Source organism: Garra rufa, chromosome 24 (assembly GCF_049309525.1).
Source record: "Garra rufa chromosome 24, GarRuf1.0, whole genome shotgun sequence".
Taxonomy (NCBI): Eukaryota; Metazoa; Chordata; class Actinopteri; order Cypriniformes; family Cyprinidae; genus Garra; species Garra rufa.
The window spans coordinates 21,212,807-21,233,985 of NC_133384.1; the positions used below are offsets into that span (position 1 = coordinate 21,212,807).

The 21,179-nt window shown below is 35.4% G+C and overlaps 1 protein-coding gene across 1 annotated transcript; it reads right to left on the reverse strand.

Annotated features, from left to right (window-relative positions):
• Positions 1–363: 363 nt before the first annotated feature.
• On the reverse strand, positions 364–17,839 carry gramd1c (GRAM domain containing 1c). The gene is made up of 18 exons (XM_073830767.1): positions 17,676–17,839; positions 17,113–17,214; positions 16,645–16,780; positions 16,403–16,503; positions 15,534–15,629; positions 15,358–15,438; positions 13,086–13,210; positions 12,816–12,975; positions 10,366–10,525; positions 10,135–10,281; positions 7,718–7,836; positions 5,457–5,599; positions 5,237–5,340; positions 4,238–4,408; positions 3,920–3,989; positions 2,487–2,606; positions 2,308–2,413; positions 364–1,522 (listed from the first exon to the last, which is right to left on the reverse strand). The coding sequence occupies exons 2-18, from the start codon at positions 17,203–17,205 to the stop codon at positions 1,454–1,456; spliced, it is 2,001 nt and encodes a 666-aa protein (XP_073686868.1). The 5' UTR covers positions 17,206–17,214; positions 17,676–17,839; the 3' UTR covers positions 364–1,453.
• Positions 17,840–21,179: the final 3,340 nt, after the last annotated feature.

Here is a 21,179-nt window from a genome sequence, read left to right on the forward strand (position 1 = left end):
GGTAAGACACTCAAAGATTTAAACAAACGACGAGGGCACAGGCATGGCATGGCCGAAGTTGAGTGTTTGGGGCAGTCCTTATATCTGGCTAATGTGTGGAGGAGATCCAATCACAGCCTCCAGCGAATTATCTCAGGGAACCACCCACCTGAAACACACACACATGCACATACACAGAGAGAACACGAGGGGACAGAATGCCAAAAATGAACAAAATGACTAAAGCTCATAACATGTATCTAATGTAATCTATTTTAGAGACCAAACAGTGCTTTCAGGGTCATAATGTAACAATGTTGATATTTAATGTCGAGGTTACCATCAGAAAATCTGAATAAAATCATAAGCTTCACAAACTGAACATTGTAATGCCATTGAAATTTTATTTATAAATAGCTTCAGAAGAAATTTGATAAAAAAAAATCAAAAGAAAATTGTCAATCTATGCAGAAAAAAGAGATCTATACACATCCACCCCTTGCATATTTTTCTGTGAAATAATTAAATTGATAATTACATTCTCTTTCGATAAATTGCCACACTTTTCCCATTGTACAGAACTTACATGAATGTGTCAAAAAGTTATTTCACAGTGACAATACAGTCCCTAAAAGTTGAACAAAAGTGGTATTTTAAAGACAAGTGTAAACAATTTAAAACATCACCACTCATCCTTTACAGTAAACTTCAGATATTTTATCTTCTTCACACGAATCTGTACATTATTAAAATCCTGATGAGCATTCAAAACCTACAAACATTCTACAATTTCAATAAGCACAATCATTCGTCATTAGTGATCCCTGCTTCAATAAGGTTTTAAGGTGCAATCATTTACAAATCCTTAGAGGTATCTTAAGACAAGAACATTATCTAAATCAAGACACAAAGGCCACATGACTAAATATTAGGCAGATCTTTAATGCAAGCTAAAGACAATGGGCCTGCATTGCCCCCTTCATAATTAAAGTGAAGACCCTGTGCAAATGCACTGAATCCATTACATCTCAAAGACGTCTTAGTTTATAAGGCTTATGTTGCAGTCCAGAAGTGCAGAACATGATTGTGAGACGCCCTTGTGCTTTAAACTGGTACACTGTTGTTACCTCAATGTTCAACTTCAGCAATATCAACTCTGAAGTACGAGAAAATGCACGGTTGCTTCTCTCCTTCAGCTTAAAGGTCAAGTTAGTATAGTAATCCATGAGTTAACTCGCAAAATTCAGTGTACCAGATCCCTCCAAGACAAAAACAGCACTGAAAAAACAACAACAAAACAAAACAAAACAAAACAACAAAAAACGTCCGACCATAACAAAAAAGCCCAGAGAGACGATGAACATGGCTACAAGCCTGCCCTGGGGTGAAAGTACCTATGGCAACACTCCTCTGCGAGGGCAGGTCCTATGGGAAGAATACCCTTGTGTTGTCAGGTCACCAAATTCAATGCCATTTAAAGCCGAGAGGAGGATCTGTTGTAGACCTGAAAGTTCTGCTGAAGCACCACAAGAGAACTGCGTAGCTGTGGAGAAGGAAGCAAGCAACAGAACTAAACAATCACATAAGAGACTTCCCCACCAATAGCTTTGACTAACAACATTAAATTATCAGGAAAAGTCCATTTTCTCACCCCCATGTCATCTAAAAAGTTCATGTCCTTCTATCTTCAATCACAAAGAAATTAGGTTTTTGAGGTAAACATTCTAGTATTTTTCTCCATATAATGGACTTCAATGGTGGCCAACAGATTGAAGGACCAAACTCCAGTTTCAATGCAGCTTCAAAGGGCTCTACACGATCCCAGCTGAGGAACAAGGATCTTTTCTAGCGGAATGATCTGTCATTTTCTTAAAAAAATAAAAATGTATATACTTTTAACCACAAATGCTCATCTTGCACTGGCTCTGTGATGTGCATGCATATCTTCAAACATGATTTAATCACGTTGGAAAGGTCGCATGTTGTTAGTTCTTTGTGTGTGTACTTTGGTTCAAAAAGGTAGTCTCAATTTCTCCTCCAACTTCAAAATCATCAAAAGTTTTGTTAGCTTTTTTTGTAAAAGAACCCTTTGAAACAATTTGGACCTTCAACCCATTGGCCACCATTGAAGTTCACTATATGGAGAAAAATCCTGGAATGTTGTCCTCAGAAATCTTCTTTTTGACTGAAGAAAGAAATGATTTGATGACATGGTCGTGGGTAAATTATGAGGAAACTTTTATTCTGGAAGTGAACTACTCCTTTAAACAGGAAGGGTCGTTTAACTGATGTATCTTGGTGAACAACCAGTATGGAACCAAAAAATACCTGTTCTAGAAGGTTAATGGAGTCCTGCAGTACTGCCCTCAGTAAATGTGCTTCTTCTCGACTTCTGTGTGGCATACCCTGTCTGGGTCCTAGATCAGGTGCCAAACTATATAAAAAAAACATTAAGTTAGTTTTGTTCATAAAAATCAACAAAATTTTCAATGTGAAACAGCCTTTACCTGGACTCTGCTCTCTCCTTCATTCTGTGCTTGGTGTTCAGATACATACGGTGAGCGACATCTTCCATGGCCCAAAGTTTAAAGAACAGTCCCAAGTTCAGAACCACCAGAACAAAAAGTCTGAGAGGCAAAACAATGTGAAATTCATAAGCACATAAGTATTTTAACCAAGCAATTCAAAATTACTGTGGTTAAAAATGGCATTTTTACTTTCATGTTTTACAAAACAGTTGAAGTCAAAATTTTACATACACATTGCAGAATCAGCTAAATGTTCATACAAAATGCACATTATTTTTTTATTTAGTACTGACCTGAATAAGATATTTCACATAAAAGACATTTACATATAGTCCACAATAGAAAATGTTAGTTGAATTTATAAAAATGACCCTGTTCAAAAGTTCACATACTGTGTTACCTGAATTGTTACCATAGGATGTTTTTTTTTGTTTAGTTCCTACAGAAGATACTTACATGTTCCCCAAAAGACAAAATAATTCAGTGTGAAATGATTGATCTCAAAATCATAGTCATTGTTGGAAAGGGTTCAAATACACAAAAAAAAACTAAAAAACCAACAAATTTGTTGGAGCTGAAGGACTGAAGAACAGCAGGCAGTTTAACTGTTCAGGACAAACAAGGGACTCGTGAACAATTATCACTTAACAAAAAAAAAAACACAGCTGTGAATCATTCAGGTAACAACACAGCATATGTAAACTTTTGAACAGGGTCATGTTTATAAATTTAACTATTATTTTCTCTTGTGGACTATAAGTAAACATCTTTTATGTGAAATATCTTATTCAGGTCAGTACTAAATGAAAAAATAATGTTTTGTATGATCTCTCTTATTTTGGTAAAATAATTAACATTTTGCAGATTCTGAAAGGTGTATGTAAACTTTTGGCTTCAACTGTAAGCTACACATGTTAAAGGGCTGCAAAATTCACACGGCAGAGTTTCTATTTTTGCCACTGCAGCACACAGAACGCAGCTGAAAATGTAGAGAACATGCACTTGAACCCATTTATCAATGTAATTTTTTTGCACAATATCAACGTATGACAAACAGTGAAAGTCTATGGGATTCTAGATTCCAAACACACTTTCTATTCAGTAAAGCTGACTGAATCCTGATGGTTTAAGTTGTTTATTGCTCAGGTTTGCAGTCCATTTCTGTTCTGAGTAGATTATGTACCATTTAAATGTAAATGTGCTATCTTCCCTCATGCAAATCTAAAGTATTAGCTCTCAATAGGCAAATTCTAACAGCCATTTTATGATTTTAGGTTGTTACCAGAAGAAAACCTCAATGTAGCAACCCCAAATGCTCTGTTACACTGCAGAAACACTGTCAGTGTCAGAGCTCCAAGCTTACTGAATGCATAAGGTGTGAAACAGGCATTATAGAGTAAATAAAGCCTTACATTAAGCTCATCCCAAATACAATCGAAGTGATGTTCCATCTGTGTTGTGTGTTCTTTATATCCATGGCACCTGTAATGTAACATGCAATGCAAGTCTGATTGTTAAATCTAATACAAAATATCTTCAATGTTTACTTAAAGGGATAGTTCACCCAAAAATAAACATTCTGAGATTTTGGAACAACACTAGGGTGAGTAATTAATAACAGAATTTTAATTTTTGGGTGAACTACCCCTTTAAATATTAAAGAGCATGTATTTTAAGTTGAGTAGCAGAGACATTTGATTCAGAGAATAACAATATACATATAATTATACCAATGGAGCCAGCTCTCTGCTGATCTGAGTCTGCGCTGTACTGCTTCCCTGGTTTCATGTGCTCTTGTAGAGTGCGACTGTAAGTTCTTCGCCTCCTGCGCAAACCACCTGTCTTTCCAGCATCTCCACTTCCTTGAGTCAACTCTGCCTCCTCTTCTAGCAGCTCTGCCTCTGCAATGTGCATTGTGAGGTGAAGATCATTGAAACTGCATTATTCTGTGAGTCCAGAGTGGTTATTTTAAGGTCGGTGGATCGATTATGCTTTTGGCACAGTAGTTTAGTAATTAAATGGCCTTGCAGGCAATGGATCTAACTGATGCATTTTACCAATAGAAAACGGACACATCCATGCTGCTAATAGCCCTCCCTAGACACTCTGATCAGGTTACTAATGTTCATTACTCTTTTGATTCCCTAATCCAACATCCCACGGCAGAGAAGCTATTAGCCAGCTTTCTTTTTCCAGTTAATGAGAAAAAGAGAGCGCAGTCTGCAGTTCTGCTCATTTTTATTGATCTATTTGTGACCCAGGACCACAAAACCAGTCATAAGGGTCAATTATTGAAATTGAGATTTATACATGAATTCATACACTGAATAAAAAAGCATTCTGTTGTTTGTTATGATAGGACAATATTTGGCTGAGATACAAATATTTGAAAATCTGGAACCTGAGGGTGCAAAAAAATCTTAATACTGAGAAAAGTTTTGATGTATTTACAGTAGGAAATTTATGATCTTTATGAAACATGATCTTTACTTAATATCCTAATCATTTTTTGGCATAAAAGAAAAATCAATCATTTTGACCGATACAATGTATTGTTGTCTATTGTTGCAAATATTCCAGTGCTACTTATGACTGGTTTTGTGGTCCAGACTCGCATATTAGTTTTAGCATCAATTAGCATTGATTTATTTTGTAGCAAGGAAACCGATGAGTAACAAGGGGAACAAAAGAGGATTAGGGAAAGTAAAAATAAAATGCATTATACCAACCAAGGTGTCTGAAGTATTCTTCTATGCCACTCCAGGAGTTTTTCGAGATAAAGGATTTAACAAGACCCCAGGGCTGCTTTTTGTACTTGACATCTGTGTAAATCCTGCAAAGAGTGATCACAAGATCAACTATTTACTAAACGGATCTTACATCAAGAGATTTCAGTGTCATAGTCAAAATGAAAGAGCGTAGACATACAGACATGACAATAGCGCTCACCTGAGTCTGCACTTGTGCTTGGAGTTGCGGATGATACAGAAGCGATTCTGAGTGTAGAAGTAGTCATGGTACGGTACATCATGTGTGTAGACCTCTGAATCGATCATGTAGTACTGACCCTCCCTCGATTCTTTATATAGTGTCTAAAATACACAAAGAGGAGAAATCAGAAATAAGAAGAGAATTCACTCAGCAGCACAATACAGATGTAAGCCCTGCTTGGATTGCTAAATATGGTTCTGTTCAGTTTAGTTAGGATTGAAATACACTGTCTCTTTCCAATTTTAGTCAAAATGACCTTAAATATTTAAAGAGGACATCAAATGCAAAATTCAGTTTTACATGGTGTTTGCATTTAAATGCGTCTTAGCAGTGTGTGGAAACAATCAGCCTACAATGCTAAAAATCTATTCACTCCTTTTTTAATCCATGAAAAACCTAAACAGTCTCAATTATCAAGCCGTTTTGTTTTTCTAAGCAGTATGACGTCATATTGCTCAAGCCCCACCCACGACTGCTGACGGACTGTTCTGTATTAGCATATTCCCGCCATTTTCTCTGTGCTCAAGCAGCTGTAGCGACAACGTTTCGTGAGCAGATGTTTTGTAGTTGGATGCAAAAGTGAACATAAGAGTTTTCATTGTCTTCACTTAGTTTTGTTTAAGGTAACGCGTCACTGAAAGCACAAAAAAAAGGAAGAGAGGGGGTGGGGTGAACAGCAGCTCATTATCATTTAAAGACACATGCACAGATATGTATCGCTGTGAACAGAGCTGTTTTTGACAAGGTAAAAAGGTGTTGTTTTACACAACCATTGAGGAATTTTAATAAAGTATGTTGCAGACATTTCATGAAGACCCCAAAGAATTAAATCAACTTGTGGAAAATAGGCATCCGATGTCCCCTTAAAAACTATGACTATGTCTATAACTATTAACATATACATATATACATACATACATATATATACATATATATATATATATATATATATATATATATATATATATATATATATATATATATATATATATATATGCAAATCTAAAATGAAAGCTTTAAAGATACCAGACAAGGTTTGTATATTTACACTAAGGCTTATTAATCAAGGCTTGACTTTATTGGTTACGTGTCTATATAGACATTACGCAACATTATTCAATCCCGTGCGCTGCTGTACGTACAGGACAATTTGAGAGTCAATCCTACTCATTTATAATATGAATGTAGCCATAGTCATTAGGCAGGTCATTACTGCATAAAAACATGATTATTTCATCTAATTAATTGCATCGACTTTAAACTGCAATTAGCATGATTAAAGCAAATAACTAGATTTAGAGGATTTTGTGATTGCAGCAAGCCTACAGACAGTGTTAAACGTGTTAATTGTTGCATAATATAAATGGTAACAAAAGCTGTCTATTGTCTAATTGTCTTACACAAATAAATCAGTGATTACATATTTTTAATTATTCTATGCATCACAGACTAACAGCTGAAAGCCCAGAATATCTGTGAAGTTCAGTTTAAATGGTTCTGGCCAAATTCTTTGTTTCTTGGATATATCACCCAAAAATTAAAATTCTGTCATTAATTACTCACCCTCATGTTGTTCCAAACCCAGAAGACCTTCATTCGTCTTCGTAACCCAAATTAAGATATTTTTGATAATTGAACCACTGATGTCACATGCACCTTTTTAACGATGTCCTTACTACATTTCTGTGCCTTGACCGTGGTGGGACCCTTGCTGTCTATGGAGGGTCAGAGATTTCATTAAAAATATCTTAATTTGTGTTTCGAAGATAAACGGGTCTTGGAAAAAAGATATGGTCTTATAACATAGCTTAGAAAAGGTCTTGGACATGAGGGTGAGTACTTAATGATGAATTTTCATTTTTGGGTGAACTATCTCTTTAATTTCACACGTAAACAATTGTCGAAGCACAGACAACTAAACTGAACACAGCTATTTGTCAGATTTACAAGCTAAAAGGACCCATCATCACTTGTGATGCTTGTGAAACCACAGCTCCTTCCTGCCAACTATGTCTCTAAATTTAAATGTGACATAACCAAATGCTGCACGTTAACTGACAGTGCAACCAACAAAACGTAGCCTTTCAATAAGGCTATACAAAAATTTGTACAATTTGTTTGACACACAAATCAGTCACTTTTGATTCTCCTGCATAAGCAGCAAACGGCGGCGCAGCTCACTAGTTTTTGGAACAAAGCCATATAGTTGCAACTCTAACCTGAGTTTCTGTGGCAGTAGAGAATTTGCCAGCCAGGGGGTTAGTCATGGTGATGGTGTAGTTCAAAGTCCTTTTCATACCACCAGAAGCCTCTCTTTGCCAAGATGTAGCGGTTGCACCTGTCAGGTAATACGATTTTGTTACAATAAACAGTATAGCAAAGCAAGAAATGCAGGTATTTTTAACCAAAACCGAAATACTATATGAAATTTATTTATGCATAAAAACTTAAATGCATATACAAATAAAAACGTAGAAATGTTGCCTTGAAAAATAACTGAAAATAAATAAATATAAATTAAAGCTAAATAGGCATTTTAAATGATAAAACTACAAAATTACTAAAACTAAATGTTAAAATATGTATTTAAAAAATCTATAAAAACCAACATTTTTCAACATTTTAATATATACTACAATAGTACACTGGCAAAAAAAAAAAATCATAAATATGACAATATTTCTGAAAGACCAAAGTCTACTATACACTACCAGTTAAAAGTTTTTGAACAGTAAGATTTTTAATGTTTCTTCTGCTCAACAAGCTTATATTTATTTGATACAAAAAAAAACAGCAAAGCAGTAATAATGTGAAATATTTCTTGTTTGTAATAACTGCTTTCTATTTGAATATATTTTAAAGTGTAATTTATTCCTGTGACCGAATCTACATTTTTTGCATCATTACTACAGTCTTCAGTGTCACATGATAATTCAGAAATCATTCCAATATTGTTGGGGGAATGAAATTATAGAAATTAATACTTTTATTTAGCAAGGATGCTTTAAACTGATCAAAAGTGATGATAAAGATATTTTTACAAAATATTTCTATTTCAGATAAATGCTGTTCTTCTGAACTTTCTATTCATCAAAGAGACCCGAAAAAAACCCACTCCACTGTTTTTAACATAAAAAATAATTAGGGCTGTTAACGCAAATTCATTTTAACGGCACTAATTTTATTAACGCGCGATTAATGCAGCGTGCATTTTCTGTTTTACCCATTACCTAGCACATAGTTTTCAACATTTTAATATATACTACTAATATATACTACTTTCTTTACTGTTAAAGAAATGAATGCACAGTGTTGTCAACCTAGCGAAAAGAGTCTAGCAACAATACATAAACAAATAATTGGACAAACCTAATATAGTTTCTGAGGCTCTCCGGTTTTGCCGAATGAGCGCGAGGTCTCCTAATGCTCCTAATTCTGTATTTTATCCTTTTGCGTACTTGCACTTTTTTGTGCGTACCAACACTTCTGCCATATTGAATGAATGCAAGCGGAGTCGGTCTACGTTAGGATTGGTGCTGTGGGGTTGATGCGTAAAGCCACATGAGTATGTAAGCGAAAACGGCGTATTATATGCACGTCAAAGTTAATTTCAGCTTATTAATAGCACGTGCTACTAGTAGGCATTTTCATGAGACCGGGCTCTCAAATCAGTACATTAGAACGAAAACAATACCTTAAAAAAAATAAATAAAAGAAGCAGGTTTTTGCGATCACATAACTTTAAACGGGTAAACTCCTAAAAAGTCCAAGGATCATGAAAGCATTCAAACAGGAAGTTAAAAACGTAATAATAAATGTACATTTTGCTTGTTCAGAAGAAGTGAGCTGCCCTGTCCGGCAAATAATATAAACAGGCTTGTGTAAGTAAATTGCTCAGTGCAAAGAAAGAGAAGTAATGGGAACCTGGTATTTCTATGTTCTTTTTTTTTTCCATGTGTCGAATAGACATGAACAAGTTATTTGAAAAACATCTATGACCTTTGAAACATGTCTAGTCTTCATCTTCTATGTCGAGTATGGTTGCACTAATAATAAACATATATTTGGTTAAAGCATCCATATTTGTCCATGCCAATGTTGATTAGAGTATTAAAAACTTTAAAAAGTATTAATTTAAGGTACATTTAGAACAGATAAAAATGTGTGATTAATCGCGAGTTAACTCATGACAACCATGCGATTAATCGCGATTAAAAAAAATTAATCGATTGACAGCCCTAAAGATAATAATAATAATAAATGTTTTTAGCATTAAATCAGAATATAAGAAAGATTTCTAAATAATCATGTGACTGGAGTAATGATGCTTAAACTTCAGTTTTGAAATCACAGGAATAAATTACATTTTAAAATATATTCCAATAAAAAGCAGTTAGTTGAAATATTACAAATATTTCAGAATATTACAGTTTTTGCTGTACTTTGGATCAAACAAATGCAGGCTTGGTGAGCAAAAGAGACTTATTTAAAAACATCAAAAATCAAAAAATATTGTCTGGTAGTGTATGCTGAAATGAACAGATCTACTATTTTACCAATCACATCTATATTAGGAATCAAACAGGTTCCCAAACTAGACCATTAGTAAGAAAGGTTAAAGGAAAAAGAAACACACCTATGATCTTCCTGATATCCATAAACCTCCGCATGAAAGTAGAATCACTGAAAAGCAGGTCAAACATTTTCTCAGCACTGATGTGAAAGACCCGGTTCACAAACAGCCTTCCCTGAGACACCGGAGATGCAGTCTCACGTTCTTCCACTACAAGAAATCAATACTGATGTAAACAAAATGCATCAACACAGCCAAGGAATAAGACACAGCCAAGACACACACACGTCTCACCCTCCTCCAAGCTGTCAGATCTGCTGTTATCGGAGAGCTGGTCTTCATTGGCATTCAGATCCAGTGAGAGAGAGGAGCGTTTAGACACTCGTTCAGACCCTGCGCGGTTTAATGACAGATTTGGACTTCGCTGATGGGACGGGGTGCTGAGAGTCTCATCCTGTTGAGAGTTTAATAAATATATCATAAGTTTAACACCTAAAATTTGAACATGGCATTAAGGAGCTCTACTTTGGTGCAAACTGATGTCCCACAACCAAAAAACACATTTAAACAGCATTTGGGTATTCAAATCTTAGATGTTTACTAAGATCCTTTAATATCTATTGAAGCCAACAATAACATTTAAAATATCAGTTAACTCAATAAAAAAAAGTCAAGCCCGAAATTCTTCATACCCCTGGCAAATTCTGACTTAAAAAGTTACTTTTATTCAACCAGCAAGTTTTTTTTTGACCTGAAATGACACAGTCTTCTCCCAAAAGATAAGATGATGTACAAGAGGCATCATTGTGGAAAAAATATTACTCATATTTTATTTACATTTCAACAAAAAGTGGCATGTCCAAAATTATTCATATCTTTTGCAAACTGTCACAGTCTATGGGAAAATCCAAAGTTCTATACCATTTCAAATAGTGCAAGCTGTTCTAAAGCATCCTAATTACCTTGATTCATTAGGAACAGCTGTTTTAATAAACTCAACAGGTGAAAAACAGAAGCTCTCTGCTGTTGTTTTGTGGACAGTCATGGCTAAGACAAAGGAGCTCAATGAAGACCTGCGGCTGCGCATTGTGGCTGCTCAGATGTCTGGAAAGGGCTATAAGACCATATCTAAATGTTTTGAAGTTCCAGTGGCTACAGTGCCAAGGTATTATTAAAAAATACAAGACGTTCTGCACTGTGAAAAATCTCAGAGGACGTGGTCGGAAGCCAAAAGTGACACCTGTGCTGGCCAGGAGGATAGTGAGAGAGGTAAAAAAAGAATCCAAGGATCACCACCAAGGCCATCCTGATGAATCTGGGCTCTGCTGGTGGCAACATCTCAAGGCAGACAGTCCAACGGACTCTGCACACCGCTGGGTTCCACGGATGCAGACCAAGGAGGACACCACTTCTTCAGATTAGGCACACAAAAGCCCACTTGGCCTTCTGAACAAAAGAGAAGACTTATGGTCTTCTGTTTTATGGTCAGATAAAACAAAAATTCAATTGTTTGGCCACAATGATGTAGCCTTCATTTGGCATAAAAAAGGAGAAGCCTTCAACGCTAAAAACACTATCCTCATGGTCAAACATGGTGGTGGCAACCTAATGTTTCAGGTTTTTTTTTTTTTTTTTTTTAGTCGGTGGACCAGAGAACCTAATCACAGTAAAAGGCACCATGAAAAAGGAGCAATACATCAAAATTTTTAACTACAACAGCTTTTTGCTCAAATGTAAATAAAAGATGAGTAATATTTTTTTTCCCACAATGATGCCTCTTGTACATCGTCTTATTATCTTTTGGGAAAAGCCTGTGTTATTTCCGGTCAAAAAAAACTTGCTGGTTGAATAAAAGTAACTTTAAGTCAGAATTTGCCAGGGGTATGAATAATTTCAGGTACTTTTAACTGAGAGGTGGCTGTCCCGAACCCCTAAATTGCAACTTAAGAAAATGATATTGAAATTATTATTATTTTATTTTTTTCAATGTTGTTTTTAAAAGTATCTATTTGATTTTTTTTTTTTTGTGAAGTTAAGTTCTCTTTTTCTTTGTAAATTAAGAAACTTTATGTAAAAAATAAAAATAAAATGTGTCCCACATTTCTCATGCCTCTACTGAAACAGTGTATGTTTTAGTCAATTGGCTGCCTGTGAGTAGATAGGCGCCATCATTTTGAGGTAAATGTGTTCAAAAGTCTGTGAAAAATCTGTGTGTAAATGTAAGACACGTCCCTACCAAACACGTTTTTCTGCAATAAAGCACACATTTTTGGGGGTTATTCCATAACATTTAGTTTTTATTTGTGTACCACTGTTCACAATTGTGCTAGCTAATCATGTGCTGATTAGCATCTTTGAGCTAGATTCAAAAGTATCTAAAATTGTCAATGCATCATCCTCATACTTGGGGTAAATAAACAATTATAATACAGTTATGCAATTTCTTTTAGTATTTTAGTACGTTTTAGTATAGTGTTTTAGTATGCAAATTAAAATTCTGTAACTACTACCAAAGCATTACTTTCACTACCGAAAATTTGCATATAGTACCGAAACATGGGATGTTTTGTCAAAAATAGGTGGGCCTATAAATTATATAATATAATAATTAAAATTATTTTCCCCAAAACGTTTCCAACTCTGACTCTGGACCAATTCTGTATGACCCATAAACATTTTTAGGATTTTAGGATAGGAATTTGAGTCAAATCCATCCACCAAGGAAACTATATTTGTCAACATACCCCTCCATTTGCTGAGAGCGTGCTTTGCAGTCCAGCCGAAGACACTGTGTCGTCTCCCTGTGGTGTGGAAGCCTCATAAGAATTCAGCTCCCCTTGGGGAAGACGAAGCGATGTGGGCCTTTCTGGCCTCCCTGTATAATCCTCTCCACGCATATTCAGACTACAACAAAGAGATGGGACCTAAAAACCAAGTAACTGATTTCTCAGTTGTCCAAACAGGCACTGACATGTTAAGATGCGATTGGGTGTGTGTGCATATGTGTAGTTAACCTGGGCACGGTAGGTGTGACAGTATCTACTGATGTCTGAAAGCTTTCCATTTCATCATGACTCAATCCTAAGTCGTTGCCATAATGCTGCTTAACCATCTGCAACAGCTCCGAATTGGTCAGTTTCTGCAAGACAGGAAAGTTACATTGAGCAATGACACTCACATGTTTCTGCCGCTCCCTTCTGACTGATAAACACACACACACACACACACACACACACACACACACACACACACACACACACACACACAGACACACACACACACACACAGACAGACAGACAGACAGATAAAGATGTACTGATGTACATCTAAACCAGCAGATAAAACAGCCCTAACCTGCTCCACATAGCAGTGACCAGGGAGCAAATCTGTTTGAAGGGCAAGTGACAGACACTAACGTGATTTGGCACAAAATATTAGTAATAAACAACCCTTCGTTTAAAAGGAAAACCAATAAGCAAACACTGTAATATAAAGTTAATTTTTTAGTTATATTCCATTGTAATTTATCGTTTTGCAGTTGTAGCGATAGTTGGAACATTGCCGAAAAACTGCGGTTACCATGGAAATACGGCGTAGAGACGTTTTAGTGACACAGTAACAATGTAAACAGACCGTTTTAGTGGACATAGGCAAGAGTTACCCGACAAAAAGTGACTTAAGAACTCCAATGAACGCGTTTTAAAAAAATATTTTCAACTATAAAGTTAACAAACATTCGCGTCGTGGTAAAAAGTGACCAAACACAACGAAATGCAAAACAATGTTTCAAGGCCGTATGGCACGAACACATTAACACACTGACGCGAAAACATTTTATGCATTCATAACGCTCTAAAATCCCCCACCAATTCACAATTACATAACATGTTTCAAGAATTAGCACACTGTGTTATATATCCTTAACTATACGTAAAAGTTTAAAGTATGTCCGTCTAGTCACCTACCTGCTGAACGCCAGTAACCTGTGCGCTTCCAGCGAGCGACTCATGTTGAAATCAGGAAGTCATGAAAAGCTACAACCGCGCCGCCTAGTGGTGTACTATTCCTTGCTAATAACAGAATATCTGCGTTTAGTCGTCTATCATATCTCTATACTAATTTTCCTGTCATTTCAGCTCTAAGTTTGTGTGAGGAAAGAGGCAGTATTTTTTGTTTTCACATGAGGAAAGCCACGCCTCGATGGGGTCAATGAACTATAACGTACATTCATTTCCTGCCTTGTCAAGTGTACCCTACAGATTTAGGTTGTTTACACTTTAGCATCCCTGACCTTAGGTCTATAGGGTATTATTCTGTCTGTTTTCTTCACATGGTATTAAATGCCACATTAGTATCAACTCTAGGCTACCAAATACAAAAAAAATAGTTTGTGTCGGCAATTAAGACTGACTAAACACCGCAAAACTGATAATGGAAGGGTTCTTTAGAATATAATGTTGGCTTCTGAGATCCCTGTTTCTATTACATACACTACGAGTCAAACGTTATTGAACAGTAAGGTTTTTTTAAATAAGTCTCTTCTGCTTAACAAGCCTGTATTTATTTTATCCAAAGTATAGCAAAAACAGTACAAATGTGAAATATTTTTTACAATTTCAATTTATCCCTGTGATTTCAAAGCTGAATTTTTAGCATCATGACTCCAGACACATGATCCTTCTAAAATCATTCTTAAAAAAATTGTATTATTATGTTGAAAACAGATGAGCAGATTTTTGATGAACAGAGTACAGAATAACAGCATTTATCTGAAATAGAAATCTTTACCATCACTTTTGATCAATTTAAAACATCCTTGCTAAATAAAATTAATTTCTACTGACTCCAAGCTTTTGAATGGTATAGTGTATAATGTTACAAAAGCTTTTTATTTCAAGTAAATGCTGATCTTTGTATATTTCTATTCATCGAAGAATCCTGAAAAAATGTGCTCAACTGTTTTAAATATTGATAATAATAATAATAATAATGTTTCTTGAACAGAAAATCAGCATATTAGAATAATTTCTGAAGGATCATGTTACATGTGGAATGTAGCTTTGATCACAGAAATAAATTACATTTTAAACATATATTCAAATAGAAAGCAGTTATTTTAAATATGAAAAATATTTCTAAATTGTACTGTTTTCCTGTGCTTTGAACCAAATAAATGCACGCTTGGTGAGCAGAAGAGACTAAAAAATGATTAAATAATCAGTCATATGGAAACTTGAAATGTAGGTGAGTTTAAAAAGGGAAATGTTAAAAAAATAAAGGAATCACCTTCTCCATTAGAACATTCTGCCAAAGCCGAAATATACCCAGGAAACTTTTCTCCCTTGCTGAAAATGAGCTGAAGAACATCTATGGAAAATTACAAAATGAATTTATCCTATACATGTATGTTCGTCAATAAGAAAAAAAGCAAGAATGAAAAACATTTGGTCTCTGATCTTTACCTTTTCTGAATTAGTACTGATCTGGATGGCATTTGGTATCCATTTTGCTGTCTTCTCACGTGACATTGAGATGATATCCTGCATATTTACTGTGATCTAAGACAAAATTAGGTTTATTAGGTTCATTAAAGCAGAGCAATGCAATTTAAAGTCAAAAGTTTACATACACCTTGCAGAATCTGTAAAATGTTAATTATTTTACTAAAAATAAAAGGAATCATACAAAATGAATGTTATTTTTATTTAGTACTGACCAGAGTAAGATATTTCACATAAAATATGATATACATATAGTCCACATATAGTCCACAAGAGAAAATAATAGTTGAATTTTTAAAAAATGACCCTGTTCAAAAGTTTACATACACTTGATTCTTAATACTATGTTGTTACCTGAATGATCCACAGCTGATTTTTGTTGTGTTTGTTTAGTCATAGCTGTTCATGAATCCCTTGTTTGTCCTGAACTGTTAAACTCCCTCCTGTTCTTCAGAAGTCTTTCAGGTCCCTCATATTCTGTGGTTTTCAGCATTTTTGTGTATTCAAACCTTTTTCCAACAATGACTGTATGATAATAAGATTCATCTTTTCACACTGAGGACAAAGTAAGTTAAATATACCCTGATCTTCAAATTGAAAAAGTTGTGGATCATTCAGGTAACAACACAGTATTATTTGTCAGCTATTATTTTCTTGTGTGGACTATATGTAAATGTATTTTATGTGAACTATCTTATTCAGGTCAGTACTAAATAAAAAATAACATGCATTTTGTATGATCACTCTTATTTTGGTAAAATATACACAGTGGCATAGCATGTCATTGAGGTACAGTGAACAATACGTAATAACCTTTCTGTGAAACTTACTTTTGTACCACGAAAAACGTGACTGTAGAAACATAAACAATTCTCTGTAATGTAGATGCGTCCTTGCAACAAGATATCTTTCTGGAGAGCACAGGTGTAGTCTAGGGAAAAGATGGATCATTCAAACAACATCTAATATGGTTATACAAATATTGTGGCTCTGCCAACAAACATCTTCAGTTGAGCATATTTTACATTGTTTGTTTGCTTTTTGTCTCTCTGTCTCCCTCTATCAGCCTCACCTGCAATTAGTTTCTCAGACTCAGGCACCTCTTTGAATAACTTCCGAAACTCGTCACTCTTCTGTTTATAATTGGTGTAAAGCAAGGCTTCAGGTGACTGAGGTGCTGCTATGCACTGCCCACTGACTTCCTGGCCCTGTGAGGTAAAATCACAGCAATTCAATAAACGAACAAAAAAAAAAAAAGTTGTGAAATAACGTCCATTTATCTGTAAAATAGATACTATACAAGCTTGTTTCACATGCCCAAGAGCTTTCTAATATCTCACAATATTTAGCGAGCAATGTCAAAATTGTGTAATCTCATCATGATACAGTGTCTGTAATCTTGTCCAGGACAAAGTACAGCAAACTGTACAATATCATTCTCTGCTAAAGATCTTATCTATGAATGGAAATTAATACAGTGCTGCCATGTGCCTTCTACCAATTCACTCTAAGACAAAGGGTGTAGCATATTCAGTCTCACCTCTTGTTCTTCTGAGCTCCATTTGCCTTCCCCAGATTGATTGTTGTCCAGTGTGAGCTCATTGGTTGTCACTTGTTTGGGTGTTTGGGTCATGTCTTTCGCCTGATGAAGTAAAACCTAATGGCTTATGACACTTTTATTGAAGGTAATGTTTTACCAAAGCACGTTTTGAATAATAATAGTCAGACTCTACTCATCTACTGGCTATTAAAAAAAAACTAATAAGCTCGCTAAAATGTCTCACTTAACAGTTTTACAAATCATTTAAAAGATATTTCAGCAAATTAAACAAAACATGCTTTTGGAAGAAAATATTTTCTTATCCATTTCAAAAATCCATTTCAGGTTCCCCAAAGAACTTTTAAATGACAATTTGAACCATTTTTTGTATTATTGTAACGAACATTTTAATTTTCTGAAGAACTTTGTTCCACATAAAGAACCTTTTAATGGAAGCTTCTTCAAGAAACCACAGATGCCCATAACAAACCTTGACAGAAACAAAACGTATGGAGAAAAGACTTATCAAATGCTAATTCTCGTATAGCCTACAAAATACATACCTATGTGAGAAAGTCCTGTTCCGTGAGTCCTGGTTATGTGAGATCCAGGCGTTTACAAATTGGGGTTGTAAGAATGTTATCATGGGCTTCAGTCGTCGCATATATTCCACATGCTCCTAAAACTTCCGACAGCAATGGTTAGTATCGCTGGCGCGCTGCCGTGTTGTCTGTCTCGGTTGTTGTGACCGTCCTCACACCTGGCAACAGGTGTACAGTCAGAATCTACCAGCTCATGAAGCAACGTGCCATTCGCTGCTGAGAACAAGCACACTTATGTATTTGCATATTTTACGTTTGACACCTAGGAGCCTCCTTCAGGTTTTATTTAACCGTAACTAATTGTAATGCTTATATTTTATCAAGATTACAAAAGTTTCCAAAATATTTTATTTTAGACATTTGTCTATTTTATTATAGATATTAATTTATTGTAGATACTTGATTAATGACAGCTTAGCTGTGTAATTATTATTTTATTAGATATATTGGCTATAGTCAGAATTCTAAATATATATATATATATATTAAAAATATTACATTTCAAAAGAAATAATGTTTGTTTCTAAACATTTAAAGGGAACTCTGGGTTTTAAGGCTTGTATGGCTTTATATAACATAAATTATGTATATTACTGCAATATGTAGTGGAAAACCGATGAAAGATTTACATTATTTGAATAATACACATAATAAAATGTTGATACAGTGCCACATTGTGCAGCTTCTGGTTGCTATTTGCAGTTGAAGGGCAACAAGAGAACCAATGTAAGTCTTCACTGCTTTCCTAGTGATAAGAATAGGAGTAAGAAACAGGATGATGCCTGTAGATGAGTAGAACTTTCTAAAGACCTGCGTCTTTGTTCTCTTCACTTTTGCCCTGATGACTTTGAGGCTTTTAGTCTACTACAGCTACTGAAAGAGCCTACAAACGACAGAGAAGAAAAGCTAAATGCCATCTTGGCAAGATGTAAACATGTTGACGCTTGTCATGACGCCACAGCCACTGACGGATTTTATTCAATTTCCAGAGAACAATAGACTCCTTGTGTGTGTGTGGGGGGGGGGGGGGGGGATCAATAGTACAGCATTTTTTTTAAGCCTACGCTTATATCCATCGCCAACTGTAAGCTCTTTCAGTAGCTGTGGTCATCATATCAGTAGTTCATTTTCTGAGTTAAAATAGCAACGGGTAGCGGCAGTAGCTCACAGAGTGCAAACATTTGCCCTCATTAAAATAATGGCACCCCCCAATGTGGATTTTTTTAAAAACATAAATCTTTTATGGGTTTTCTACTACATATTACAGTAAGAGACATAATTTACGTTATATTACGCCATACAAGTTGTAATACCCAAGGTTCCCTTTAAGTATATATCAAGATTTATATCATTAGTTCGTTTATATCAAGTTTGAAAAGGCGCGTATTTTCAAGATTGCAAACAAATTGTGTTCGCTTGATGAGGTAAACATAGAAATAGTAGATGGATGATGTGTTCTAACCTTTTATAGCACTCTTTCATCAGTTTAGACACATAACATTTATTAAAAGACCCAACAATATTAAAAGACTATATTATGTTTGTAAATGAGGTTTTGACACATATGGTCATAGTTGTGGGTGTATCAGTTTACGGTTAGATTTATCTATGGCACTTATTATGATGTGTAACAAAAAACAAACAACATAAAGTTAAAACAAACCTAATCATAGACACAAGTTAGATGTGGCAGTGTTATAACTGCATAGACAAGAAAGCAGGGCAGGGACCTTGAGTAGCCACATTCCAGTCTCAAGATGACAAAATGCAGCAAAACCAGTTAAACAAATTGACATCATTCAAACGCACACATATCTAAGTAAATAGATTGCACATAAATGCAGACACATCTGCATAAACATGATATTCAACCTTTGTGAACAAACCAGGCTTAAAGTGTAAAAAATGGAGGAAAGGTTAAAAATTGACATGAAAATGGAAACATTAAGTGTTTGGATGAAGAGTACAGATATAGGCAGACACTAAATCAGAGACATTTGTACTAGCTACATTTGTAATTAAAAAATATACATAATTAATGTTTATATAAGTTTATGACAACATTTATTTTATTCTATAAAATGGGGAATTTTTTTATGATATGCCATTTATGCCAGATCATATGATATTTGTAAAAAGTTGTTGGCTGCTCAGTGACAAAGCCAGAAATACTTGAGGAACTACTCCCTACACAGTGATGAAAAGGTTGCAAATACACCACCCAATTTATTTTTAAAGCACTGTTTACACAGTACATATCTCAAAACAGGTGTAAAATGAAGAGCACATGACTAAGCCAAGGGTGACAGTTAAACATCTTCATTTCAAGTAATAGAAGAAGAAATTTTGAGAGCAGGGCAGCAGTTTTCCTTTTTGTGGGAGGGAATCATTTCCACATATTTCATACTTGTAGCCATTATATTCTCTCTCACTCTCACTCTCTCTCTCTCTCTCTCTCTCTATATATATATATATCCTATATATATATATATATATATATACATACATACATACAGTAATGTCCCTGGCAAATTCTGACTTAAAGTTACTTTTATTCAATCAATTTTTATCTCTGTTCATTCATGACACAGACTTCTCCTAAAAGATAAGACAATGTACAAGAGGCATCATTGTGGAATGAAATATTTCTCAGCTTTTTTTTACATTTGAACAAAAAGTTGCACGTCCAAATTTATTCATACCCTTTGCAAACTGTCACAGTCTATGGAAAAATCCAAAGTTCTATACCATCCCAAATAGTCCAAGCTGTTCTAAAGCATCCTAATTACCCTGACTCATTAGGAACAGCTGTTTTAATCAACTCAACAGGTGAAAAACAGACGCTATCTGTTGTTGGTTTGTGGACAGTCATGGCTAAGACAAAGGAGCTCACTGAGGACCTGCGGCTGCGCATTGTGGCTGCTCACAAGTCAGGAAAGGGCTATTAGACCATATCTAAATGTTTTGAAGTTCCAGTGGCTACAGTGCAAAGTATTATTAGAAAATACAAGACGTTCCGCACTGTGAAAAATCTCAGAGGACATGGTCGGAAGCCAAAAGTGACACCTGTGCTGGCCAGGAGGATAGTGAGAGAGGTAAAAAAAGAATCCAAGGATCACCACCAAGGCCATCCTGATGAATCTGGGCTCTGCTGGTGGCATCTCAAGGTAGACAGTCCAACGGAAACTGCACACCGCTGGGTTCCACGGATGCAGACCAAGGAGGACACCACTTCTTCAGATAAGGCACACAAAAGCCCTCTTGGTATTTGCAAATGCTCATCTGGACAAAGAAGAAGATATCTGGTCTTCTGTTTAATGATCACATGAAACAAAAATTTAGTTATTTGGCCACAATGATGAAGCCTTCATTTGGTGTAAAAAAGGAGAAGCTTTCAACCCTAAGAACACCATCCCCACTGTCAAACATGGTGGTGGGAACCTAATGTTTTGGGGGTGTTTTTTA

Excerpts from the sequence above, each read along its gene's own strand:
- gramd1c (XM_073830767.1), bottom strand. The coding sequence starts at position 17,205 with ATGACCCAAACACCCAAACAAGTGACAACCAATGAGCTCACACTGGAC. Across the intron at positions 15,439-15,533 it reads TCAGTACTAATTCAGAAAAG|ATGTTCTTCAGCTCATTTTC; the intron begins GTAAAGATCAGA and ends AATTTTCCATAG. Across the intron at positions 12,976-13,085 it reads GTCACACCTACCGTGCCCAG|TCTGAATATGCGTGGAGAGG; the intron begins GTTAACTACACA and ends TCTTTGTTGTAG.